General features: G+C 39.2%; 1 protein-coding gene across 25 annotated transcripts in view; it reads right to left on the reverse strand.

Moving 5' to 3' along the window:
• EPB41L3 (erythrocyte membrane protein band 4.1 like 3) overlaps window positions 1–22985 on the reverse strand; it is a 141976-nt gene that overhangs the window by 9652 nt on the left and 109339 nt on the right. For 5 of the 25 annotated variants that reach the window (XM_077784226.1, XM_021525197.3, XM_021525200.2 and 2 more), the window contains exons 9-19: window positions 21096–21248; window positions 18964–19061; window positions 17450–17625; window positions 15156–15376; window positions 11064–11630; window positions 7001–7054; window positions 5105–5140; window positions 4872–4937; window positions 4205–4396; window positions 922–996; window positions 411–512 (exon numbers count right to left, since the gene is read on the reverse strand). In XM_077784226.1, coding sequence (XP_077640352.1) covers window positions 411–512; window positions 922–996; window positions 4205–4396; window positions 4872–4937; window positions 5105–5140; window positions 7001–7054; window positions 11064–11630; window positions 15156–15376; window positions 17450–17625; window positions 18964–19061; window positions 21096–21248 — 1740 coding nt within the window. The remainder of the gene's footprint in view (window positions 1–410; window positions 513–921; window positions 997–4204; window positions 4397–4871; window positions 4938–5104; window positions 5141–7000; window positions 7055–11063; window positions 11631–15155; window positions 15377–17449; window positions 17626–18963; window positions 19062–21095; window positions 21249–22985) is intronic. The other 20 variants (XM_021525211.2, XM_021525206.2, XM_021525203.2 and 17 more) reach the window with 14 other exon arrangements.

The raw sequence follows: 22985 nt of genomic DNA on the forward strand, positions 1-22985 counted from the left end.
ACATATTGCAGTGCTTCACAAAGCGACAGTCAAAAACAAATTACAAAAATAGGGCAAATAAGCCCATTCAACTGTACCCTAGTTGTTACAAACATGCTGTTAATGACATTTTAGAATAGTACTCTTCTGTATGTAGCCTGCAATGAATTTCCTTGTTTTCGTTAGAAAACAACACCCTTCAGGATTGTTTAAATGGAGAAGCACAACACTGCAACCTGTATAAACTAAGCATACTACTAAAAATTCTGAATGAAATTTAATTGCAGCATCTTTTTTCCTCCTCATGCAAATATGCTATGTGATTTGTTTTGATTATGCAATCAGCATCCCGTTATTTGACTTTAAGACCATAACTTCTGTATTTAACTAAGCAAATGATGTAGTTTAAAATCAAATGAATTAAAAATAACCTCTAGAGATGATGGGATACTTTTCTGGATAATGATTTGATGAGAAGTAACCAAAGTGCCAGCAGATTCTCCTTCCTGCAGCTTCTTCTCTATCACACTTGGCTAATAGAAAAACCAATAAAAATATAGAGTTCACCATCACTCAGCATAATCTAAATTCAGTTGACAATATAAAGGAAACACATTCTTGTGACAGAAGTGCCTCATTCACCGTAACGTTCTCAGTGAGGTTTATGCTGGAAATACATGCAAACTGCAAACAACATCCAAACAGCACCGTGCAAGTAGATTTCTAAGTAGCAGAGAAATTGGTCTCCATTAGGAAGCCATAAACTCTGGAGAGGACCCATTCCTTAGAATTTGGTCTCCAGATTATATCTCTGCCTGGAACTTATTAAATAATAACAATTTAAAAATATGAAAAGGGAGGGCTTGGAAAGGAAAAAAGAAAATAATAAAATCATTGCCATCTTTTCTGACTGCATTTCAATGAAGTATTGTTTGTTTTTACCTGCATTTCAAGGAATGTAGTACCTCCCTTCTGCAAAAATATGAGTTTTTCTGATTTTTCTGTTTCTTCTTTGGTCTAATGTCAGGGGAATAAATGATTTTAGTAAATGGAGGGTATAAAGTTCACTATACTTCACAGTAGCTCACATTTCTCTACAAATTATTAATCTCATGGAAAACTAGGAAACAGAACTAAAGAGAATCATTTTGCAGCACAGAGGTTTCTAATGAGAAGTGAAATCAGTGTCTCTCTATGGTGAATGCAAAGGAGACATGAGTATAGAAATGGTATGCACAAGTGTAGCACAAAACCCACTGAACTGCGTAAGACCCAGGTGTGGATGCACTGTGATTCGTTTCACTGGGGCTGATGCCAGCTCACACAGCGACCACCAATACCCAGAACCGGCCCCTCCACCTCCACTCTGGGCAAGGCTCTCTCCTGAGTTTGCAGTCCTCTCTGCTGAAGCAGACAGAAGGTGTACCCAGCCACGATTTCAGCTCTGCCTTTTTCCCTGCTGGTATCAGAAGTCTTAGGAGCACTTTTCCTACAGAGGGAGCTAACTGGTGTTCTTGCATCCTGTTGTGTGACACCGAAACCTCCTCACTTTTATCCCATCAGTGCTTTCCCAGTGCTATGAGAATAGTAAGAGTATCTCACTATCTTGAACAACTGGGAAAATGTTAAATGTAGGTAAGACTCAATTTCCCAAGGCTTTTGAGCCCACCTTTTGGGCTGGCCACTGTTGTCATTTGACCAGAGAAAGTAAGACCCTACAGAGCAAAATGGGTTTCTTGACAAACCCTTTCTAGTGACTTCAGTAAATAATACACTCAATAAATATGCCAATGGAAATCCTATGACTGGCATGATAAAAGGGTACATATTCTCAAGAGGAAAGATAGAAATTTAAAGAGAAATATGTCACTAGAAAGGGATAAATGATTCAGCTCCCTGACTGCGAGGAGATGCACAACTCCTTTACTCCTAAAGTCTTGATTTCATCCAATTCAGGTCAGATTAAACGTTGTCAAGGACTTTGTCAATATGATGGCTCTCATGTTCTACAGCTATCTGGCTATGATCATGGAAGATATTTATATATTTTTCATCACTAAGGAAAACCAAATTATTTCCCCATCTGTTCTAAGAAACCAAGTGCAACCAGTGGCTTAAAGTCACACTGACCAAACACTCAGGTGCTATGTGCTCAAAGATCATATTTTGAAAATACATATTTTCTCTTCTGTTCTTGTTTTATTATAAGAAGGAGCTACAGGTAACAGCACTGAACATATTTTTAAAGTGGATAATGTGTAGCTTCTTTGACTAGCAGAAGGCACTACACCATCTTGACTGCTTCTGCATTTCTTAGTAGACATACAGGTACTGATTTTGACCTATGGATGGCTTCAGCTTTTTCCTGAAAAAATCCCCTCTCATCAGGACAAATGAACTGAAACCATCTCACTTACTGGGACCAAAGGAATGGCCAGGAATGTTATCTACAGCAGAAGTCGCCTCAGAGCTAGGCTCTGATAGCTCAAATCTGTTCTTAATTTTCCAAATAAATACCTTCATTTAGATGAGGTTCTGTGAAACAGATGTGATACTTAGATGTATGTATAATTCTTGTTCTTTTCCTTTCCAAATGAATGGTTAAATTCAGATGTATTTTCTCAGGGTGAAGCCTACATAGCTGTGTAACACTTTTATACTGCTTGTGTGTTTTAATTAAAACTGTTTATTACATTCCTAAAGTAATAAAGATGTAGTAGTACATTACTACATAAAGATATTAAACAAACAGGCTGGTGTTAAGTTTCCTTCCTTCGCAATCCTCTGATTCAGGCTCAGCTAGCCACCCTTTCCAACAGTTCCTTATATATTTATGATGATAAATGCATCCTGTTCATTGTACTTACAATTTTACTTTTTAGAAGGATAAATCTTTATTTTCAACTACAATCAAACCAACCTGCTTTTAGGGTCTGTTACAATTCCTGAGCAAGGCAGTAGGAGCAACACTAAAACTCTTCTATCCTCCCCTCAAAAAGGAAGCTTTGAGCACTGAGCCTGTATTTTTATGTATTTTAATCCAACATGACTGCCACAGTAATGCACATCTGGTGCCAGCATCAGCAACTGGCTATAAGGTGGGAGAGGAAGACGTGAGACCCCTTTCCTCGGCAATATCCCTTTCCCTATAAGGAGAAGTTGCATGCCTCCAGGGATGCCCTTCCCCAGAGTTATGGGTCTGCAACACCAACCTCTGAGGTGAGAAAGCAGAACACTCTTTCAATTTATACTTTCCAGACAATTTTTACTGAGTTCCCTATACCATTACATCCCCCAGTGCTGTGGGCACAGAAACAAATCTTATGACCATTTATTGGTTTTTAATGCTAAAACCAAGACAAAGTCATAAAGATAATTTCTGTGAGACAGAAACCATATATGCATTCATAATAGAATAATAATAATAAAAAAACTTTCAGGCAGACCATACAAGCTTATTTCTTTTTGCTCCACTGGACTTAAGCCAAGACTCTGCGCTATGTATTTTATTGCACAACAATTGTGCCCTTGCTACCCCTACATGTCCTTATCTACCTACAGATCAAGTAAACGCCAGCTTTTAAACTGCCAAGTTTCTTACAAGCACTTCAAGACTGCACAGTGAGTAAGATTTTTTCACGCACACACACTGCGGGAAAATGCAGATACTTAGCAATCTGCATTGGGTCTTCAATGACAGCATCCAGCAGACTGCAGCAACCATCAGGTTCCTTATGGAACTGAACAAGAAGGTCCAATTATCATCATTATTTCTTCCCTATTTTCAGAAACTGAGAGTTCTGCCCTTAGTTCTGTATTTTCTTTTCAAGCTTGGCACCACAGCCCCCACCTGTCTCACTACACCACTGCTCCCAACCAGTCACCATTGTTTAAATTTTCTCTCCATCACTTTCATGGTTTCTTTCATGCATGGCTGGACTTCCTCAAGCTCACTGAACCTGTAACAACACCTGTATTTTGCACCCTCAGAGAGACCCAGTTCTGCCACGCAGTTTCCAGTGAATTCTTTATGTACACATGTATTTAGATATGTATATATTTATGGTTTCTACTCTTCCTCCTATCTTTGCTGCCTATGTTCTGAGAAAAGGGAGTGCCTCCAAGCAGGGATTGGCTTCTAACTATGGTCTCTAATCTAGTGAGAGCTGCTATAAGTAAAAATGCATAGACAAATACATAATGAAGCCTTTCAGCTCACGCTGACCTCTTCAGGCACTAGTGGTTCAATCATAGGAGCATCCTCCTGCCTTGCTGCAAGCCGAACGGGAGATGTGGAAAGCCTCTTCTCCCACTCATTAGACACAGTTGTTTCTGTGGAGGTTTCCAAGAAGGTGCGTTTCAACTCGCTTATATTGGTCTGATGTTTCATCAGATCTTCCTGGGTTTTGTCTAGATCCTAGACAGTTTTAAAAGAATAGAGCAGTTTGTGATACATCCTCAGCCAACCAAACTTTAGAGCCAAAACACACAACTTGGTTAGTATAGAGGGAAGTAACAGCTCAGGGAGCCGGGGAGCACAGCACTAACACAACACTCTGTGAAAATGTGGCATTTTGAAAGAGAACAGCATAGCATATCTCATACAAGTGAGTCTAAATACATTCTTAAAGAGCCTGTCCATATTGCTATAATTTGCACCTGATAAAGAGGCTCCATACAAACATACATATGTGCGTGGAGGCACACACATAGAGGCACACGCATATATCAATATTGATAGTACAGGTTAGAGGAGTCATCATAATCTGAGAGAAAAAATAATCTATTAGCAGGTGGGAGTACACAGTTCATGCATCATAGTGCAGATCCACAGTTTACCACTAAAACTAACACACATGTACGTACATGCACTGGTATATACCAATACCAACCTCTAACATAAGATTACTATGTTTGACATACACATTTTCACCCTGTATTCGCTTAATCAGACTATTCTGAAAGAAGTGAAAAAGAAAGGGAAAAGTAAGGGACACAGTATTGAAAGGATACAAAATGCTGTTTCTACACATTTCTTCACAGAGAACTGACAGTAACATGCTGAAAGAGGTGAACACCTCCAACATTTATACCTGAGCAACATCTAGACCTTTTGTTTCTGTACCTGTGCCTTTAGATCTCCGTCTTCCTCTTGATCCGACTGCCAGCATAAGAAAGATTGGAAAACAACACCTTACCCACTTGTATGAATGAAGGCTTTGTGAACATTGGTGAGAGGTACACACTAGGTTAGAATCCCATTTTCTCCTCATTAAAGGTTTAAGGAGAAGGAGTAGACACACTAGCTTTGCACGGTTTTCCTAACTCAGAGCAAAGGCCCACTTCTCAGATTTGTGTTTTGCTATCAAAAGGGTGTTAAACATTTCCCTTTAATAAATATTGCTACACTCCAGATTAATAAATCTTGATTTATAGAGCAGCGGTTGTACCTTCTCACCAAGGTCGCAGCTAATCTAGGACAGAACAGCAACAGAAAATGCTTCGGAATTCCGTAATTCCAGAATTTACACATAGGACATAATCTGGGCCACAGGCAAAGCTTTGCATAAACTCACCATGGGCAAACAACCTGCAACACTTTCTAAAGAAAGAAGCACTTTTTATTTGCTTAAAATGCTATTTCCCTAACCACAGTCCCTTTCTGTATTTCTGTAATTTTATTTCATATTTCGCCTGTATACATTCTTTCACGACCTATCATCTGGAATGGCTCACACATCCCGTCCACTTCAATGCCCATTTTCAAAAGCAGCACTGTAAGGACAGTGCCAGGAGCCCTGTTTCCAAGGGTGCAATTTTCAGGTGGCAAATATACCACATATTTTGAAAATCAGGTATCCATATGAAAAACTGAAATGTGCTATATCTTCTCCTCTAAACAAAGATGGCAACTAGGATATTAACATGAAATTTTGAGTATTAAACTGAACATTTTAAATATCACAGTTGTATGATTATGTTTTACTTTCTACAGTGCTGAAGGCCTGAAGCTATGCAGTGAAAGAAGCACTTCAAAGCATCTTGTACTTCTGACTCAACAGACTTTATGCTGTTGCACTGTTTGAATTCTTTTAATGCCCGTGCTGCTATTTTATTGTTAATTTTTCATATAGTCCTAATTAGACAAATAACTCATGGGAAAATCTGTTGATTACTTTACAACTCCGTTCAAATTTATTCTATTTACAGCCAAGGCTGAATCGTCCTGATGCGTCATACAGAAAAATTTTCCTTGACGATAATTTTAAGTCTCAAATATTAATGAGATCCTTCTGAAAACCTAGAGTAATGTTTGTAGTAAGACACTGTCTTCTAGCAGATGTCAGACGAAATTCAGCTCATGTTTGCAGTTGCAACCATATTAATTATGAAAGCATTATATGCACTTCAGTGAAGTCACATAGGGTTGAATTTGCCTACACAGTCTATGTACCATGTTGTGGATATGAGGCTTCTTAGCGCAAGGAAAATATAAACATTTTACATTTCTCCTCTGAAAAGAATACCTGGACTAGCAGTGGCCATATGTGAAGATGCCATGTGAAATTAAAGAAAAAACTTAGATATTTAAAATGTGAGAATATTCAGTAAATTTGAAAAGAGCTTTTTATTGTCTCTTCCTCACGTTCCCACTCAGGCTTCAGAGTATAAGAGCAAACAAGCAAACAAAAATCCCCAGGGCACGATCTGGCCAGCAGAAGCCACTGAGTGGGCAGCCCTGGCACGGGTGACACCACCACTGCCCCACTAACTGCACAATGCAGAGGCCTTGCAGCTTCCAAACCCAAGTCAGGAATACGAGGAACCCACGGGGAGCACCGGAAACTCAACTCTCCTAGCAAAGCTCTCCCGCTTGCAGGCACGCACATGCACACACGCGCAGGGAGGGATCCTGAGCTGCCGTAGCAGACATGCGGTCTAGCCCCAAGGCCCAGGGTCGGGAAGAGACGAGGCCAAACGCTCTCCCCTGCCATAGCTGGGTGCTGGCGACTGTACAAACCTCGGTGGCAGTGGTCTCACCATCAGCCGCAGTATCCGTCTGCTCACTGTCAGTCTATTGGGTTAGACAAGTACCCGGGTCCCGAGAGGAAGGCAGGAATAAAGAATAAACCCAGCTCATCAGTACACGCGGCTCACACGGGGAACTGTTAAACTCAACATCCCTGTGAACTGCATTAGCATTGCTTTTTGAACAACGCACATGTCAAAGAAGCAAAATAAAAATGCTATATTAGTAAACAGAACAGACTCAGAGGAAGACTCGAGGCGTACTGTACACAGTATATAGCTTTACTGGAACAAATTTGTAAGCCAAACAAAACGTTACTGGAAAAGTGTTATTTGAATAACATTTTTTTTTTTTTTAAGAAAACCAGGTAGCTTAAAAAATGGGGAAAAAAGTGACTAATATTTTCTAATCAAACTTTTCCTCCCATAATGATTTTTTACAGAAAATTATTGAACTAATTTTTGTTCTAGCCAATATAAAATGGTGGTTAAATTTTTATCTGGAGGGGAAAAAGACAATTAAAGAAAACAACCACAACAAAGCTACTTTAACAGTCATCTGACTTTCAGCCCCTCATTTGTATAGAGGTTGTTCTTGTCTCCACATTTACACACCATTACCAAGGAGTTCAAATAACTGCACCCCCAGCCCATCTACTGTCTGTCTGTGGAGTAATGGTAAGGCTCAGATCCCACTCGGTTCCAATAAAGAGCAGCTGATAATTGTTAATGATAGTAAAAAGAAAGAAAACTGCCATTAAAAGAAGAAAAAAAAAATACTTCCCATTCCATTTAAGAGTATGGATGAAAGCAGGAGAAAAACAAAAGTAACTCCCCCCACCCTCCAAACACTTAGTAGGTATGAGTGATAAAAATGAAACAAAGCACAGCATTGCACAGACTGATCTATCCCTGCTTTGCATGAAGAACATTTTAGTGAAGAACTCAAGTGTCAAAGAGAGAGTGGAGTGGAGGTTACTACAAGTTGAGAAGAGAGTTCAAACAACTACCCTGATGTCAGGTAAGCATATGGAAAACTAGTAAGTAAAGTACACCCTACTGCCCCAGACTGGCAGATCCAAGTTGTTTTGATAGCAGTGAAAGCTCTGGTTTCCATTAGTGATTTTCTGTGGTCCTTAGATAGTAACCTAGGCAGTCAATTTAAAGCCAAGACAACACATTTCATCCTCCAATCACATCAATATGAATAAGAATACAAGAACAACCTACTGGTGGATGGAATATAAGTCTTAGCTTTCCTAAGCTAAAAAATTTCCTCCAATTTTTTGCCATTTTCTAACAACTCCATTGTGTCATGAGACAATGTTTTGATTTTTTTCAATAGCTTTTTTATTCTTTGAAGAGTTTTTATTGTTTGTATGACAGACAGAAGAATAAACAAGCATTTTCCACTACTTGCTAAATGCATGAATGCAAGTCACATTAAATTTTTCAAGCCATGACCACTCTTGAGACAGACCACATTTATTTTTAAATGGAAATATAATGTCAAAGCAGTCTATTAGGCTGGTCCAATTGCTTTCATTAAAATGCTGGAAAATTATTGCTTTATTAAAAAAGGATCTCATATCTTTATAAAATTATAGGCAATTGTAAAGGTATGGCAATAGAAAAAAAGTATGCATTGTCACTCCTGTTTACAAAAAAAAAAAAAAAAAAAAGAAGCAAAGAGTAATTAATGCATCTAGGCATTTAAAAAGAATTAAAAATTGTGTCAAGGCACTGTAACACAAGTTTGGCAGATAGGGTTCATTTTAAGAACTTGAAGTCAATAGAAAATTAGCTGCTAAGGTAAAAAACACAGAAGCTAGTGAATTCCAAGGGGTGAGATTCTGTCTTTGCATGGACTAACTCCAGATGCATAGCTCAAGGTAGAACAAGCTCAACAACATAAGGCACTGGTTCAGGATACTGGCTGTAGTCTTCTGCATCTCTGTGTGCAATCTTTTGTGAACTGTGGGGGTGGAAAAGGTTCCTATCTCTTTTGCCATAAGTGGAATGAAATCCTAAATAAAGCATAAAGCTTGCTTTATTGCAACATGAATGTCTGCTGATAAGCCAATCAACAGCCATGGAGTCGAAGACAACATTACTGAGTTACTTGAAATAAAGATCTGGGGTTATCACAGAGCAGGGAATGATGAGTTAAGGCTAAGCAAGGCAGGTCTCCTCTGGAGTGAAGACTAAGAAAGGCCAGGCTCAGCACCAAGATGGGCTGAGGTACAGCTGAGGTGGGGCTAGCGGGCAGCCAAGGGCTGGAGCAGGACAGAAGGCAGCTTCTGCTGATGTGCTGTGGCTGCACCTCTCCTACCTTGTGATCGTAATTGCTGTGATTTGTTTTGCCAATGTAATGCAGACATGCCCGAGTTTAAGACATATTCACTTTCATGCAATATTTTGAACAAGAAATACCCCGTGGATTAGGCACAAGTCTGTGTTGTCTGCCAGAAAGCACTGCCAGAGTAATCACCCTCATAAAAGAGTGATACTAAAAAGCCTATTTTAGATGTTTTTATGCTCAATACTTCCTAACTTTACTAACAAAAAGAAGTGCTCATTTCTGAAAGAGGAACAGACTAACGTATTACATAAACACACTGCCTCATTATTGCCTCTAGGGCTGGAACTATATTAATGCTGTTACTGCTATTAGATTAATCCAAGTGCAGAGCTAATGCAAATTGAGACTTAAATGCTGTCTCAAAATGAGGACAAGAAATAAGACAGCAGCATTTTGGATGCCTTTTATCAGAAATTGTACATTATTTTTAGTTGTAAGGCATCACAGAGCCAAAAGCATTTAAAGACAATGTTTTTACAAGACAAATTGATGTGACTTTTGGCTTTCCATAAAAAAGAAAAATGAAATCTTGCACCAAGTCTTACAAAGCAACAGCAGCAGATGAGAAGGTTCTAGCTGGTTTATTGAAGAGAGCTACTGCAATGGACTATTGACAAGTGGCCAAGGTGGCGTTTTACATGGCCAACTGGTCTGTGATTATCTGATCTGGGTTTTTTTCTTTATATACAAAACAAAACCATACTTTTGTATTTGAAGTTGAAGAAGAAAATAGAAAATCAAGGAAAACCTGAACTCGTTATTTTATTCTGTCAACCAAGAATAATCAGGCTCCAGCAAAAACTGAGATGCCAGTTACTCTGTTACTTAAGCAGATTCCTTTCCTACTTCTGGATTTACCAGCACATCCACAGTACCCAGAACCACTGCAGACTCCTACTGTAGCTGATTCCTCTGCCCATGATGACCCTGGTGGCTTGAGGCATCAGTTTTGGCAGTGCTAATCTAACACTGCAAATGTCAAGACAGCCCACATGGCAAACTCCCACAACAGCTGCAGAACAGCTGTCCCAATCTGACCCCTCACTGATATGCTGGATTTAACCATGGGAAAACAATTTAATCTGCAGCAGAGATGGGATCAAGGCTGAAAATCAAGATCCAGGTTTTGCTGGACCAGAAAGCCTTTTCTGGGGTTCAGTTACAGCTGATAGCCTTTTGCAAAAAGCTGAGTCCATCTGGACTTTGAAACGACAAAAGCTGGTGAGGGTGCTCATCACTGTTAGGTAGCTAGTCATATAAATATAGATACATATTAATATATTTGCATGCTTCAGTAATTATGCAGAAAATTATACTTAATACTGACTATTTAGATAACTACTCTAACCCTAGTATAAACTGATAGAGGGAAGAAAAAGCTCTTTTCATTTAGTGCTAGTCACTTTGTACCAACTGACACAGTTCAAGCCAAGCCTCTTCCACACAGTGTTGTGCCTAACCCTGGGCTCCAAGCTGTACTCCCAGAATGAGAAAAAAATAAAAAAGAAGAAGAAGAAAAAAAAACCAAACCAAAAAACAACAACCCCCAAAACAAAAAATAAACCCCTTCTAACATATCAGCACAGACAGAAATGAGGCTCTGAAAGTAGGACCACTATTGCAGCAATCTAACACTGGTTAGGACTGAAGCACTGAACACGAAAAAGAGTGTGTTCAATGCCGAGGTACACACCTCTTCCTCTGAACTGTCACTCAGGTCATTGGCAAGTGAGGCACTCAAGGAGGCCGCCTTGGGCTCCAGGTAGCAGAGGCACATAGCCAGAGGAAAGGAGAGAGTGAGGGCGTATGGCACTGAGAAAGAGGCAGAGAGCAGAAAGAAAAAAATGAAGAGGAAGCAAGGCACGAGGGAGGGGGAGCGGATGGGAAGGTAGTGCTGCACACTGGCAGGCAGGAGGTTGGTTTCGGAGAGGTTAGGGAGTGACAGGTAGCCATCGTCATCCAGGAGGGAAGGAAATGACTCTGGAAGTTGCAAGGAGAAGGAAAACAGTGTTCCGCCTCTGCCAGCTTTTTGCTTGTAGCCAAAAGCCATGTCTTGCTCGGCGGAGCAAACTCGCCCCTTTCTGTCAGAGTCTGGCTCCAACTCGCTGTGTTTTGGAGCGCTCTCTTTGGGGGCCTCACAGCCTAAGGACTTTGTCCGAGTGCTCTCCTTGCATCTCCTGCGAAGCTTTGCTGAAGATACATGGGGGCCAGGCTGAAAGGATGGCGAGGAGTGGTGGGAGTCAGTGCCAAGCAAAGATGGCTGGTGACAGAGAAAGAGCAGCAAACAAGGCGCAAAAGCAAAAGGACAAAAAGAAAACTGTAATTAGTTAATTTTCTTCTGTGATGATAAATAATATATATTATATATATAAAATTATAAACAGTATTTTAACGCTACAGGTTTCCACCAAATTGAATGGTGCATGTTCCCATGCCACACACCACAGGTATTAGCGAATCACGCTTCCAGCTTACAAAAGGCAACTTCTTGATTCAAAATTTGTCTAGTCCTCTGCAGCGCAGGATTTACATAAAAGCCTCCATGGCCACATAGGGAGTTTCAGGTGTTGCCAATTTTCACTTACTGCAAGATTGGTTTCCGATCATAAAGTTTTCAAACATGAAATATATGGAGAGCAACAAAGAAGGAAACATATTTCTGGTACCAGCAGTACTTGTGACAGCATTCTTGCAGTCGGGAGGAGACACGGTGAGGGCTGAATGCTTCCCATCTATGCCTTGGACAACCTCAGCAGTAATAATTAAAATAATTCCATTATATAATATTATTATATATAATTAAAATAAATCCAAGGACTTTAATTTCCTCAACTGCAATATTTTAAAAAGAAAATAGAGACCATAAATCAAATTAAAACACATTGTTGTTTGATGGGGGGAGCAGAAATCCATTCTTCAATGCTCCTGATGGAGAAAAACTGCTCAACAGATATCCCAGCAGCCGGTTCCTCAGCACAGCTCCCACCACTGGCCCCTGCTGGGCATCACCACAGCCCTGCCCTCACCTCTGCTCACTGTGAGCCCGAGCAGGCAGTGCTGGGGCTCAGCCCCTCCCAGCCATGCAACCTGCCAGCCCCTCCATGCTGCCACTTCTTTGGCTGTACACTGAAAGAAGGGAGTTGAGACTTGTGGATCAGCAGACCCCATGCTCTCTCACTGGGGATCTGAAGTGGGGCTGGCTAGAAAGAGTCCTTGCCCCACACTGCCACGTCTTCTCATAATCAAAATGTAATCCTTTACCCATAGTGAAGAGGCAAAAATGACCCTGATGCTTTTGCTACAAGTTTTACCAAAATGCCAAGAATACTGGCTACCAACAAGCAGCATCTGCTTTGATATGCCACTTGTAGGGCATTCAACTAGCCTTTCAGGACATTTGAGGTCAAAAAACTGGTAGGAGGAGGGAGGTGATTCAGTGGAAATGGTGATTGTCATTTCACATGTTCCCTGCAAGCATACACCACTGCTCTTTAGAAGGACAAAAACCACTGTCATCACCAAGACACATACCCACTACAATATCTGCCATAACGCTGATGGATCAGAGATGCTTTGGCCAAAATCCACCAAGTGCACATAGCTGAAATGGCCCACAGTATCCACGATAAAACCCTAAGTGCCTGAGCTGCTCCATCCATATCATATCTCCCCAGAGAGCTATAATAGCCATTTCACTTTCACTCCAGGCTCCCAAAAGCAAATTACTTTAAAGCCACAACAGCATTTGCCTCCAGTTCAAGCCGGTGTTGAACTGAAGGCAAAAAGCAGATTCAAGTTTTAAATGCCAATTGCTACTAAGCCTGAATTTTACCAGGTATATTAATGGTAGGAGTGGGACATAAGCCAAGTAATTACATAGAAGAACTTCTTTCCTTCCTCCTTCATATTTCCCTTTCTCTCTTCTCTAACAATCTATCAATTCAAGGAATCTGTATTCCCAACCTAAGCAATCAGAACCAAGCCTAGCTTCAAACCACTTACAAATGTCTTTATGGGCTTAATGTAGTAAGCTCAAGTCAAAACAATGCTGATGGACTCACAGGTTTTTGTGTGAGCTAAATACACACACTAATACAACTTCTCTTTACTGTAAAGACAAAAATCCAAAGTAAATGTATTCTTTTCTAATTCAAACTATTCATTGCTAACATATTTACAGTATTAATATTTAGAATAACTTCTGGTACTTAAATACACATGGATAAAACAAAGGCAAAATGTCTTAAGGAAAAGCTGCAAACATACCTAAAACATTTATATGCCCTTAAAAGGGATTTGATTTCAAGCTTGTATTGTGTTTCTTGAGACATTCCCTTTATGATGACAGACAAATCTGTTAGCAGGTCCATGTGGAAGCAGGACTGAGGTCTCTGTAGGATTACAGAACTGAAACTCTATTTATGATGGTTTAAAAAGAACTCATCTCTTGAGTGGGGGTAAAAATCAATCATTTGTGCATATATAAGATCCATCAAATTAGTCTCCTAAATGATCTCTGAGTATTTCTAGCCATATATAAGGAACAGCTAGATGATCTTCAAAATGCAGCTGATCCCTCCATTGATTTAAATTAATGAACACTTGGAACAGAACTAGCTTCTTTTGGATGTTTTCTACATACTTGATTTTCATCATTCTTTCTCTGTGTGGAAACCAATGGAGTTTCAAGAAGACCCCAGTTAAATTTTGTAAAGATTATCTTTTAAATGCTACAATACAGCACACGCTTTCAAAAGAAAACCTCTCTCATTAGCAATTTTCAGTAACTCAATTTGTTTCTGGTTTTCAGTACCTTAACTGCAACTCTTTTTGAGAACTCGATCCTTTTGCTATGTAGCTCATCGTGGCCTTATATGATCAAACTAAAAGTTCAGGTTCTAATATTTGCATACTTGACAGTTCTGTGGCTATAAATATATATATCAAGGGGTTTTTTCCTAAAAGATGAGGGTAAGTAAACCTTACTTGTTTAGCAAATGCATTCCACAGTACACTTTCTGAATGCTATTTTACTGCATTCCTCTTCACTGTTAACCTCTATTCACTATTTCCTCCATCCTTCTGTTAGGTTTACCCTGTTTTAATATCTCAGTATATATTATGCAAAACCATGTGTGTGTGCTGGTGGTGGGATTGAAGATGATGAGGGATGACTCAAATTTAAGAATTGATAAGAGAACCATCAGTAAAAAATGCTTTCTTCAACAGAAACTTCAAACAAGTGAAGCAAGTGCTTTTGTAAGCCAGAAAAGAATTGCTTTTAACAGCAGATTAGAATCCAGAAGTTAATAGAGAAAAAATGTCCACTGAAATTCATGCAAAGAAACAGTGTTATGAGAAGTATAAGAGCAATAGTTTAAAGCACAGGGCTACATACAGAACTATTTTTTTGCCTTATCAAAATAAAAAAATAGGATGGTCATACTAAAGTCAAAATATGACTGAAAACCAGAAGAACAAACATGCACCACCAGGCTACTTCTGGGAAATTCCTAAAGAGATGTTGAATGCTGCGTGAAAAACATCAATCTGACTGTTAAACATATTTAAAAGAAAAGTCCAAGGCAGGAACTAACTTGTACAACATTATATGCAAACTGAAAGGACTGCAAAAACACTGGTTCAAGACATGCAAATACACATAGTATATTTCCTTTCACAGAACTAGTTTTATTTCCTCTTTCTCCCCCTTCCCTAAAAATTCTATGTTTCTCCAAGCACTCTCAAGGCAGCCTTGTTTAATACAAAACCCTGAAAATTCTACCTTGGTGTCATGGCGTATTGCTGAAATCGGGGTGACTTCCTCTGCTCTCTTCTTTTTGCCCTCTTCATCATCTTTGTCCTCTTCTGTCTTTTTCTCTGGAGTCACAGTGGTTATCAAGTTGGTCTGAGAGATGCCCTTTGTTGTGGCGTACTGGCCAGTACCAACCTCTGCAGCAGACACAGAATCCTTCATGTACATTTCATGGTTTTCATTCACTGATGCTAAAAGCAAATATTTAAAGAGGGAAAATCTGAAATAGCTTTTGCTGAGAAGCTGCACAAAATTAAAAAAGCTGGTTTAGAAAAACATTTGAGATAACACTAAAAACACAACTATGTCATGTTTCAGGAAACCAGAAGCATGTGCATACATTTAAATAAATTGTTTACTTCAAGCTCATAGCTTTTATATGCATACACATATATTATGGATGTGTATACACACATTACTGTAGCTAATGTGTGCATTACACAGTTGTTAAATGTTAGCAAGCCGTTAAAATTATTACAGTAGTAAAACACCACAAAAAAAAAAAGCAATGCATTGCCACAGTTATCAGGCAGGAAGCATAAGGAGAACCAACTATGACATCAGCCATGGGGGTGGAAGAGATGGTTTTTTTAAAAATCTGTCAGAATATAAAAACACAGATCAAATGCAGATTTAGTAACGTGCTGCATTACAGAAAATGACAGCATTGATATAACACAGGCAAAATACCTGATAAAAAGGAAATGTGATCCTTGTATTATTGAGTACTAAAGTCTGCCAGTTAGGTGAGCTTATTATCCTAAAAAATTCTGCAAAGTGACGACATTCAGTACATTTTAGGATGCAAGTGCTCAATAATGAATCAGATTTAAATATATAAAAGTTATTTTGAAAGAAATAGTACCTTTACAGATAGAATGTAATCAAAATTTTAACATATGCCCAGACCCTGCTCTTGATTATTGGGTAACTGTTTTCTAAACCAATAGGAATTTTCACATTTATAAACTCACTTGCATCTGTAACAAATGTCAGAGTCTGGATCACAATGTAAGCACAATGCAGAATGTTACAGACACATCTGCACTATAGTAACAACGCTAGTGAAGAAATCATAAGCATTGATTTAAAAAACCTCTTTCCCCCATTTGCACTTAGGCAAACTAACATCATAAAAATCTTGCAGAGTCTAACAAATGCTGGGTAAAGTGTTTCAGGTATCTCATCTCTTGGGATTAAGTTCAGGAGGCAGAAGAAAGCAAAGGGAGTAGAGGGAGACATCTTGTTTAGATGTTACAAACAAAATAATGCAGAAGGATAATTTCTGCTTTGAAACACATGCACAGCAATCAGGTCACCAGTTGCTTGGTAACGAGCAAGAAGCACATCAGAATTAGAATATTCCAAAATAATCAATGACAAGCAGCACCTTTAGAGGGAGAGGAAAAGGCTTGTCATGTGTACTTTTAAATCAAAACTTCACCCATCCCCATCAGCAATTATATTCATTGCAATTTGTGATATTCTGCAAGAGAGTTCACCTTTTTTTAATCTGTAATTAATCTGTGTTTAGTCTCAGTCTTCTTTTTTCTTACAAAAATAAACTGCAAAACTACAGCCTCTTTTTACTCAACAGCTGACAACAGTAATAGCTGATGGAAGTAGCTGATACTCTGAACTACAAACTGATTTAACCAAAGTCAGCAGCAGAACCATGACCTCCATGAAGCAAGGATAGAGGAAGGATGTACTATTAATCTATGTAAGTTATTCTCAATTTCAAACTTTCTAAAATAACATATGAAAAAAGTCTCTTAGTGTTCATTGGATCAGGATGTGAGGTAATTGGAATCAAGTGTTATCACTCAAGGGAAATAATAATTTCTGGGTTGTAACAGATTTAAGTGAAAAACCTACACAGAAGAAAATCTCAGATTAAACCAAAACCCAAACAGTTACTCATGCAAACCCTGAAAAAGTGTTGAAGCCTGACATTCTTGGGCAGGCACATCCATCTCATCCTTCCCCAAATTAGGGAAGCAGATATGAGGCCAAGGACAGAGGCTCTGTGAAGCGTGGATTCCAAAGGACATCCTCCAGTCAAACACTCTGTAAGGACCACAGCAGTACATTTAGCATGGAATTTCTCTGCATCCTCCTCAACCCCTGCAGTGAACGTGCAGGTACTCACACCTTCCACTCAGCCAAATCTCAAGGAGAGGAGATGATGAGATTTACACCTAATCTAAAGCAGTGACCACTGTGATGATGATGTTTGATAAGGTCAGTTGAGAGGACCTTACCCCCATCTAAGCTGCGAGACATGGTGTAACGTTTACTAGAGGACCGCTCAAAGTACGGAGCAGGACGGTCTATGAGGGCACTGGCTCTTCTCGTCTGGGCCTGCGTCCGGCCACTGTATCGAAACTTGGAGCCCAGGGTGAGGAACTTCTTTGGAGGTGCTTCTGGCAGCAGAAGCCTAAAACACACCAAGCAGTGCACCTGTTATTCCCCCTCCTCCAAAATCAGTCCACTGTTTCTGCAGAGAAGACGACTCCTGGGTACCACTCTTCATCGTAATCTGTGCCCCACCGGTCTGTGGCTGAAAGGGAATCAAGGATGCCCCTGATACAGCATGACAAAACCACTTAGCTAAAGCATTTGAAGATCTGAGTTCTTCCAAATGGGCAAGAATCACTCAGCTCCTTCATGCTTGAAAATCAGATTTACTATTTTCTGATCACCAAAACTAAAAAGGTGTTCCTTGTACCAGAGGCCTTGATTGGGCTGAAATGCGGATGTATCTCTTCAAATTTAACATGGTAATGTTATGCTCAGGACAGGGCCAGAACTGATTTCCAGTGAATGACAGGCAGTATTCATTCACAGGGCTGTAGACATTTTTCAGGTTAGAGCTCTCCCACCCTCTGTATTTTGGGTATGGCAGCTGTCTGAAAAAGCCATTCTGCTGCTACAGAGTCTATGCTTCAGACATTGATTTTTCATTAAAAATCAGAAAATATCCCAAAAATGCACACTCCATTTCTCTTTAGATCTTTTGCTGCTAAGACTGTATTTCATATGAATGTATAGACAGCCCGAACTAACAGTTTTAGGAAAGGAGGGACATTCTTCAATACTCCCAAACATTTCCCAGAGGTGGTTCTTAAGCAATGGACACCCATTCAAACTGTTGAAAATCTCACCCTTTTGTGTTTTCCTTTTAAAGTATCTGTTTAGTGAGTATCTTAGTGCAAACTAATTAAAGCACTTATTTCACTAACCCACAGTTTTCTCTGTTCTTCCTAGAAGTAAAAAAAAAAAGGTGCAAAATTCCTTAGTAATCCAAAAATTACAGCTAGGGGTTGGGTATTCTGGGTGACCAAAAATAACCATGACCGACTACTGTCTGTACTTTCATATCTAATTAAAAAAAATATTCTTCTTTTTTAAACTCTTAGCCATATCCTTCAGCAATCTTCCATATAAGCTGTTCTCTCTATGCAAACTTATATGCAGTAGTGCAGCAGAGTCCTGCATCTCTTTAATTATAGCAGCTGATAATATTGTGGCACAGATAAAGCAAAGTGATTAATTAGGACCATATGGTGATTTTTAGCAGCATCTATCTGAAATAGTATGAATAATTTGGGTGCAACATCTCAAATTTTGAAAAAGCAATAACCTTCTTTTATCTGCTCAGAGGTACCTCATGATCGGAAAGACAATTTGATTTGAAGGGTTTCATCTCTGCTGACAAAACTGATATTTTCTGTTGCATTTTACATCACACCTTTAGGAAAAGAAATCCACATACCTGAAAAATGTATGATGTTCAACACACACTTTCCATAAGCGCTTTGCAGCACGATGATTTGGCAACTTAAACCCAATAGTGCTTTCAAACTGCTCAAACTAGGTAGGAAAAAAGAATAAGTATGTTTTTGATGCTGTGCATCTCTTTTTAGACAGTGTACACAAGGTTCATCTTCATTTCCTCCGTCTGTATGACCTCGTTGCAAGGGGGGATGTATATGCTCATGTACATAACCACATATATTCAGATTCTAGAGAAAGAATTCTGGGAAAGAAGCTGTAAATCATAATCTATGGCAACCTTTGAGGATCATTTCTAGGGGAAAACACTAGTAATGAGCAAGAGATTTCTTATAGTGACAGTGATGTTTTATACCCTAAAGTAAAAAAGAGATCAGTTAAGATTTGGGAGACTTCTGAGAAAACATCACTCAAGTGTTTCACTCTGTTGATTTAATTTCACTAGTCAGAACTACAGTGAGAAGCCTGGTAATAGCTGGAGGTGAGCAATTGTCCTTAGGGACTGGCTTGGTCTCACACATCTTAGATTAAGGATATTTACAGAGGAAGTACTACTATTAGTAAATCACAGTGGTTACAGCTAATTCATCTGAGGAGGATGAGGCAAGACAGGTAATTGAAAAGAGCTGTCCAGAGATAAAAACAGACCTCTTTAGATTGTGCTGCAAATTTATATATTTCAGATGCAGAAGCTGTGCCAGCTATATCTGCAGTAACATGTTGATGGATACATGCAGACAGCTAAGTAGGTAAAACACAGCTGCTATGATGGGGGAAAGGTAGACAGAAAGGCACTTGCAAGGAAGTCTGGATCCCTACAGAAGCTGACAGGGAAATAAGGCAGGAAACAACAAAATAATAAAGATGATGTGGGTTAGTGAATCACATTATCATCAAATGTAATTTGGACAGAGGCTGCATTGATTATTTTACACATGGAACTGTGGCCTGGTCACAGGATACTGTGCACCAAGACCATCAGAGCTCAACAGGGTAGCAGTGGCAGAGAGCTTGAGTGCAGGCATTGAGAATGCCAATGACTATTTGTTTGAGTTCTTAAAATTGAATTCAAGGCTAGAAATTTGGTTATTAAAACTGTGTCTGCTGAGGGGCAGGAAACATAGGTTTGTGGATTTTGGTTTAGGACTCTAAAAAAGGCTCAGGCTCAGGAGTGGGGAGCCCCAGCAAGTTTCCCAGGTCAGTTATGAAGTCAGTCCCAGAGACATTGGCTGCATTAAGAGAGAAATGCCAGTCCTCATCTAAGTGATTTCTATCCTGCTGTACAGCTCCACACTCTAAATGGATATGGGGATTTCATCTATCACAGGCCAATTATTGTGCCAGCATTTAAGATGGAAATCCTCTTTTGCCTTTGATGATACTGAATTTCTCAAGAGTTAGCATCTCATAGGCTAGGCTGGATGGAGCTTTGGACAACCTGGTCTAGTGGATGGTGTCCATGCCCACAGCAGAGGGGTTGGAACTAGATGATCATTAAGGTCCCTTCCAACCCAAACCATTCCATGACATCCATGATTTCTGGGTGAGTGCATGCTCAGCCCACGAGGTCGGTATTTGCTTCGCATCCGGCTGAGCCACGAGAGGGCACTCACTGTACGAGGTTTCACATCCCCTTCTCCAGAGCCAGAGCGGGAGCTCTCCTGGGAGAGCTCATGTGTGCAGCTACCCCAAATGCTGTAAATATACTGGTCTGATATGCTTATAAAGTTTGGTATGGCCTGTCTACATTTCTTAGTGGGTGAGATAAATGCCAGTTTAATGTACAACATGAGGGAGGATAACAAGCTCTCCATGAATAAGAAATATGCTACTTAAATGCCCAAAGTATTCATAATACGGATGAGCTTTTTATGTGCAGATGGCCATATTTATTTCTTACATTAGTTCATGGATGTAAACAGAAACTTGTTTTTTACCTGAATTTTAAAGAAATTAAATACCTAACCTTTCCTAAGAAAATCAGCATAAATTAGGAAATATGAATGGAGAGGAATGTTAAAAGCTTATAAGACAAAACAAATCAAAAAAATCAATAAAAAAATATGTTTTTTCAAGAGGCTCATCCACTTAGGAGAATCAGGATGCCCTTACCTCTCCTGGTCGGATTTTGATGTAGAAGTTGTTCCTCTTGTAGGAAATTTTCAAAACCTTTGGCCAGGCAAATCTATTTATTCTTAGTCTGTCTCGATATATTAAGAGTCCACTTGCACAGACTCCTAGCATGATTTCCACTCCTTCGGAATCCTGGAATAGCAAGCAATGCACTTTGTTGAGTATTTCTATCCTTGCATCCTACAGTACTACAGATTCCTGTATCCTGTGTTTCTATCTGAGCTATGTCTTTTTAATGCATCAGCTGTAGTGACCTGATTTCTGAGTGCTACCCTACTCACTGAATGCATTCATGCAAATAATAGTAAGGTTGGGCAGGGTGAAGGAAACTGAGGGTTTCAAATGTTTCCTTATATTTTACAAAGACTCCTAAAGGAGGAGGGAAATTTTAGATGTCATTAAAAGAAATACATCAATCATACAGCAAAGTTTTATTAGCATAATAAAAAAGCTTTATTAGCATAAATACCAGATTGAAAGTAAGTATGACAGCATACAAATTTACTTTTCCTGGTATCACTCATCACCATGACTAAGCCTTGTGAATCCTTAGATAAATTTTTCTTCAGTAGCTTGTTCACCTTGGCTTTAGTAGGTTTGCTAGTGTCTTTAATGCTCTTGTGCCTTTGCTCAGTATTTTCACTATGAAATGCCCAGTGGGCATAAAGATGGGCATTTGGACCAGAAGGGATTATTTTTTAAAAGTTGTGTGACTGTGACTGTGCTATAACCTACATTTGCCAGGAGGTTGTAGCTCAGACACAACAGCACTGCAAAAGATTAGTCCACAATCTTATCAGAACATACCCATAAATATGTATTTTTAAAGAAATATATATTTTTATTTACTTTAGAAGTCTTCAAATAGTCTAAAACCAATCTTCACTATCTTCTATCACTGTTTTTTTTGTTTAGCTAAAGTACTAGTACTGATAGAGAAATGAAGAATCCACTTCAAAGCATTGAGTTCTTCACAAATTGTTTTTAAATAACCTAGTCACAAAAACTTAAACACAGAAGCTATGAAGATATCACCCTAGGATAATAATGAAATGAGTTCACAACTTTCCTCTGGTTTTCCCAACCAACCACCTTTTAGACATTTGGTGAAAATCTGATTATATTTCAAAACCAACACAATGGTATGCATGGTCAGTCATGATGAAACAGCTATGGCACAGCTAGAAATGAAAAAAAAAAAAAAGTTCTAAAATCACAACATAGAAATAGTGTCACAAAATCACTCCAGTGTTAGAAAACACACCAATAGAGGACATATGTTCCAACAATGATGGCATCACCACTTAAAGATACATTTTTTCCTAAATATAGCTCATGTGTGGTATCACCATCAGGCACTGCAGAAAAGACAAAAGTAATTTTTTTTAGTGTACTTCAGTTTCACTTTCCTAAGCAAAAAGCAAAACCTAAATACACTGAACACATTCTAAAATAAAAAGTTTCATTGCAGTAATCACACTGCCTGGTGAATGTTTGAAATGTAAGTATGCTCATACATGGCATGTTTCTGCAGGTGCAAGGGGCTTCTTTTTATATGCTTTCTCAAAAATTGTTGAGAAATATCTTCATCCTCCATCTTCACCACAAACCTAAGTTTAATCAAGACTTCTGTTACTTGTTGGTGTCAGAGACTGTTTTCCAATATGATACTTACAATGTAAAATGAAACCTAAATAAAAGGATTAGGCTATTTTCAAGAGCCGTGTGGTTACACGAGACATGGGTTACATGGGAACCTGCTACCTGTAATGTCTGAGGCATATCCCTCTAGCTCTGCATAAAGATAGGGTGACCTTCCTCAAAATGGTGACAGCCCAGAGGACAAGACTGTCTATCTGAACATTATTT

This window comes from Lonchura striata, chromosome 1 (genome assembly GCF_046129695.1).
Source record: "Lonchura striata isolate bLonStr1 chromosome 1, bLonStr1.mat, whole genome shotgun sequence".
NCBI classification, from domain to species: domain Eukaryota; kingdom Metazoa; phylum Chordata; class Aves; order Passeriformes; family Estrildidae; genus Lonchura; species Lonchura striata.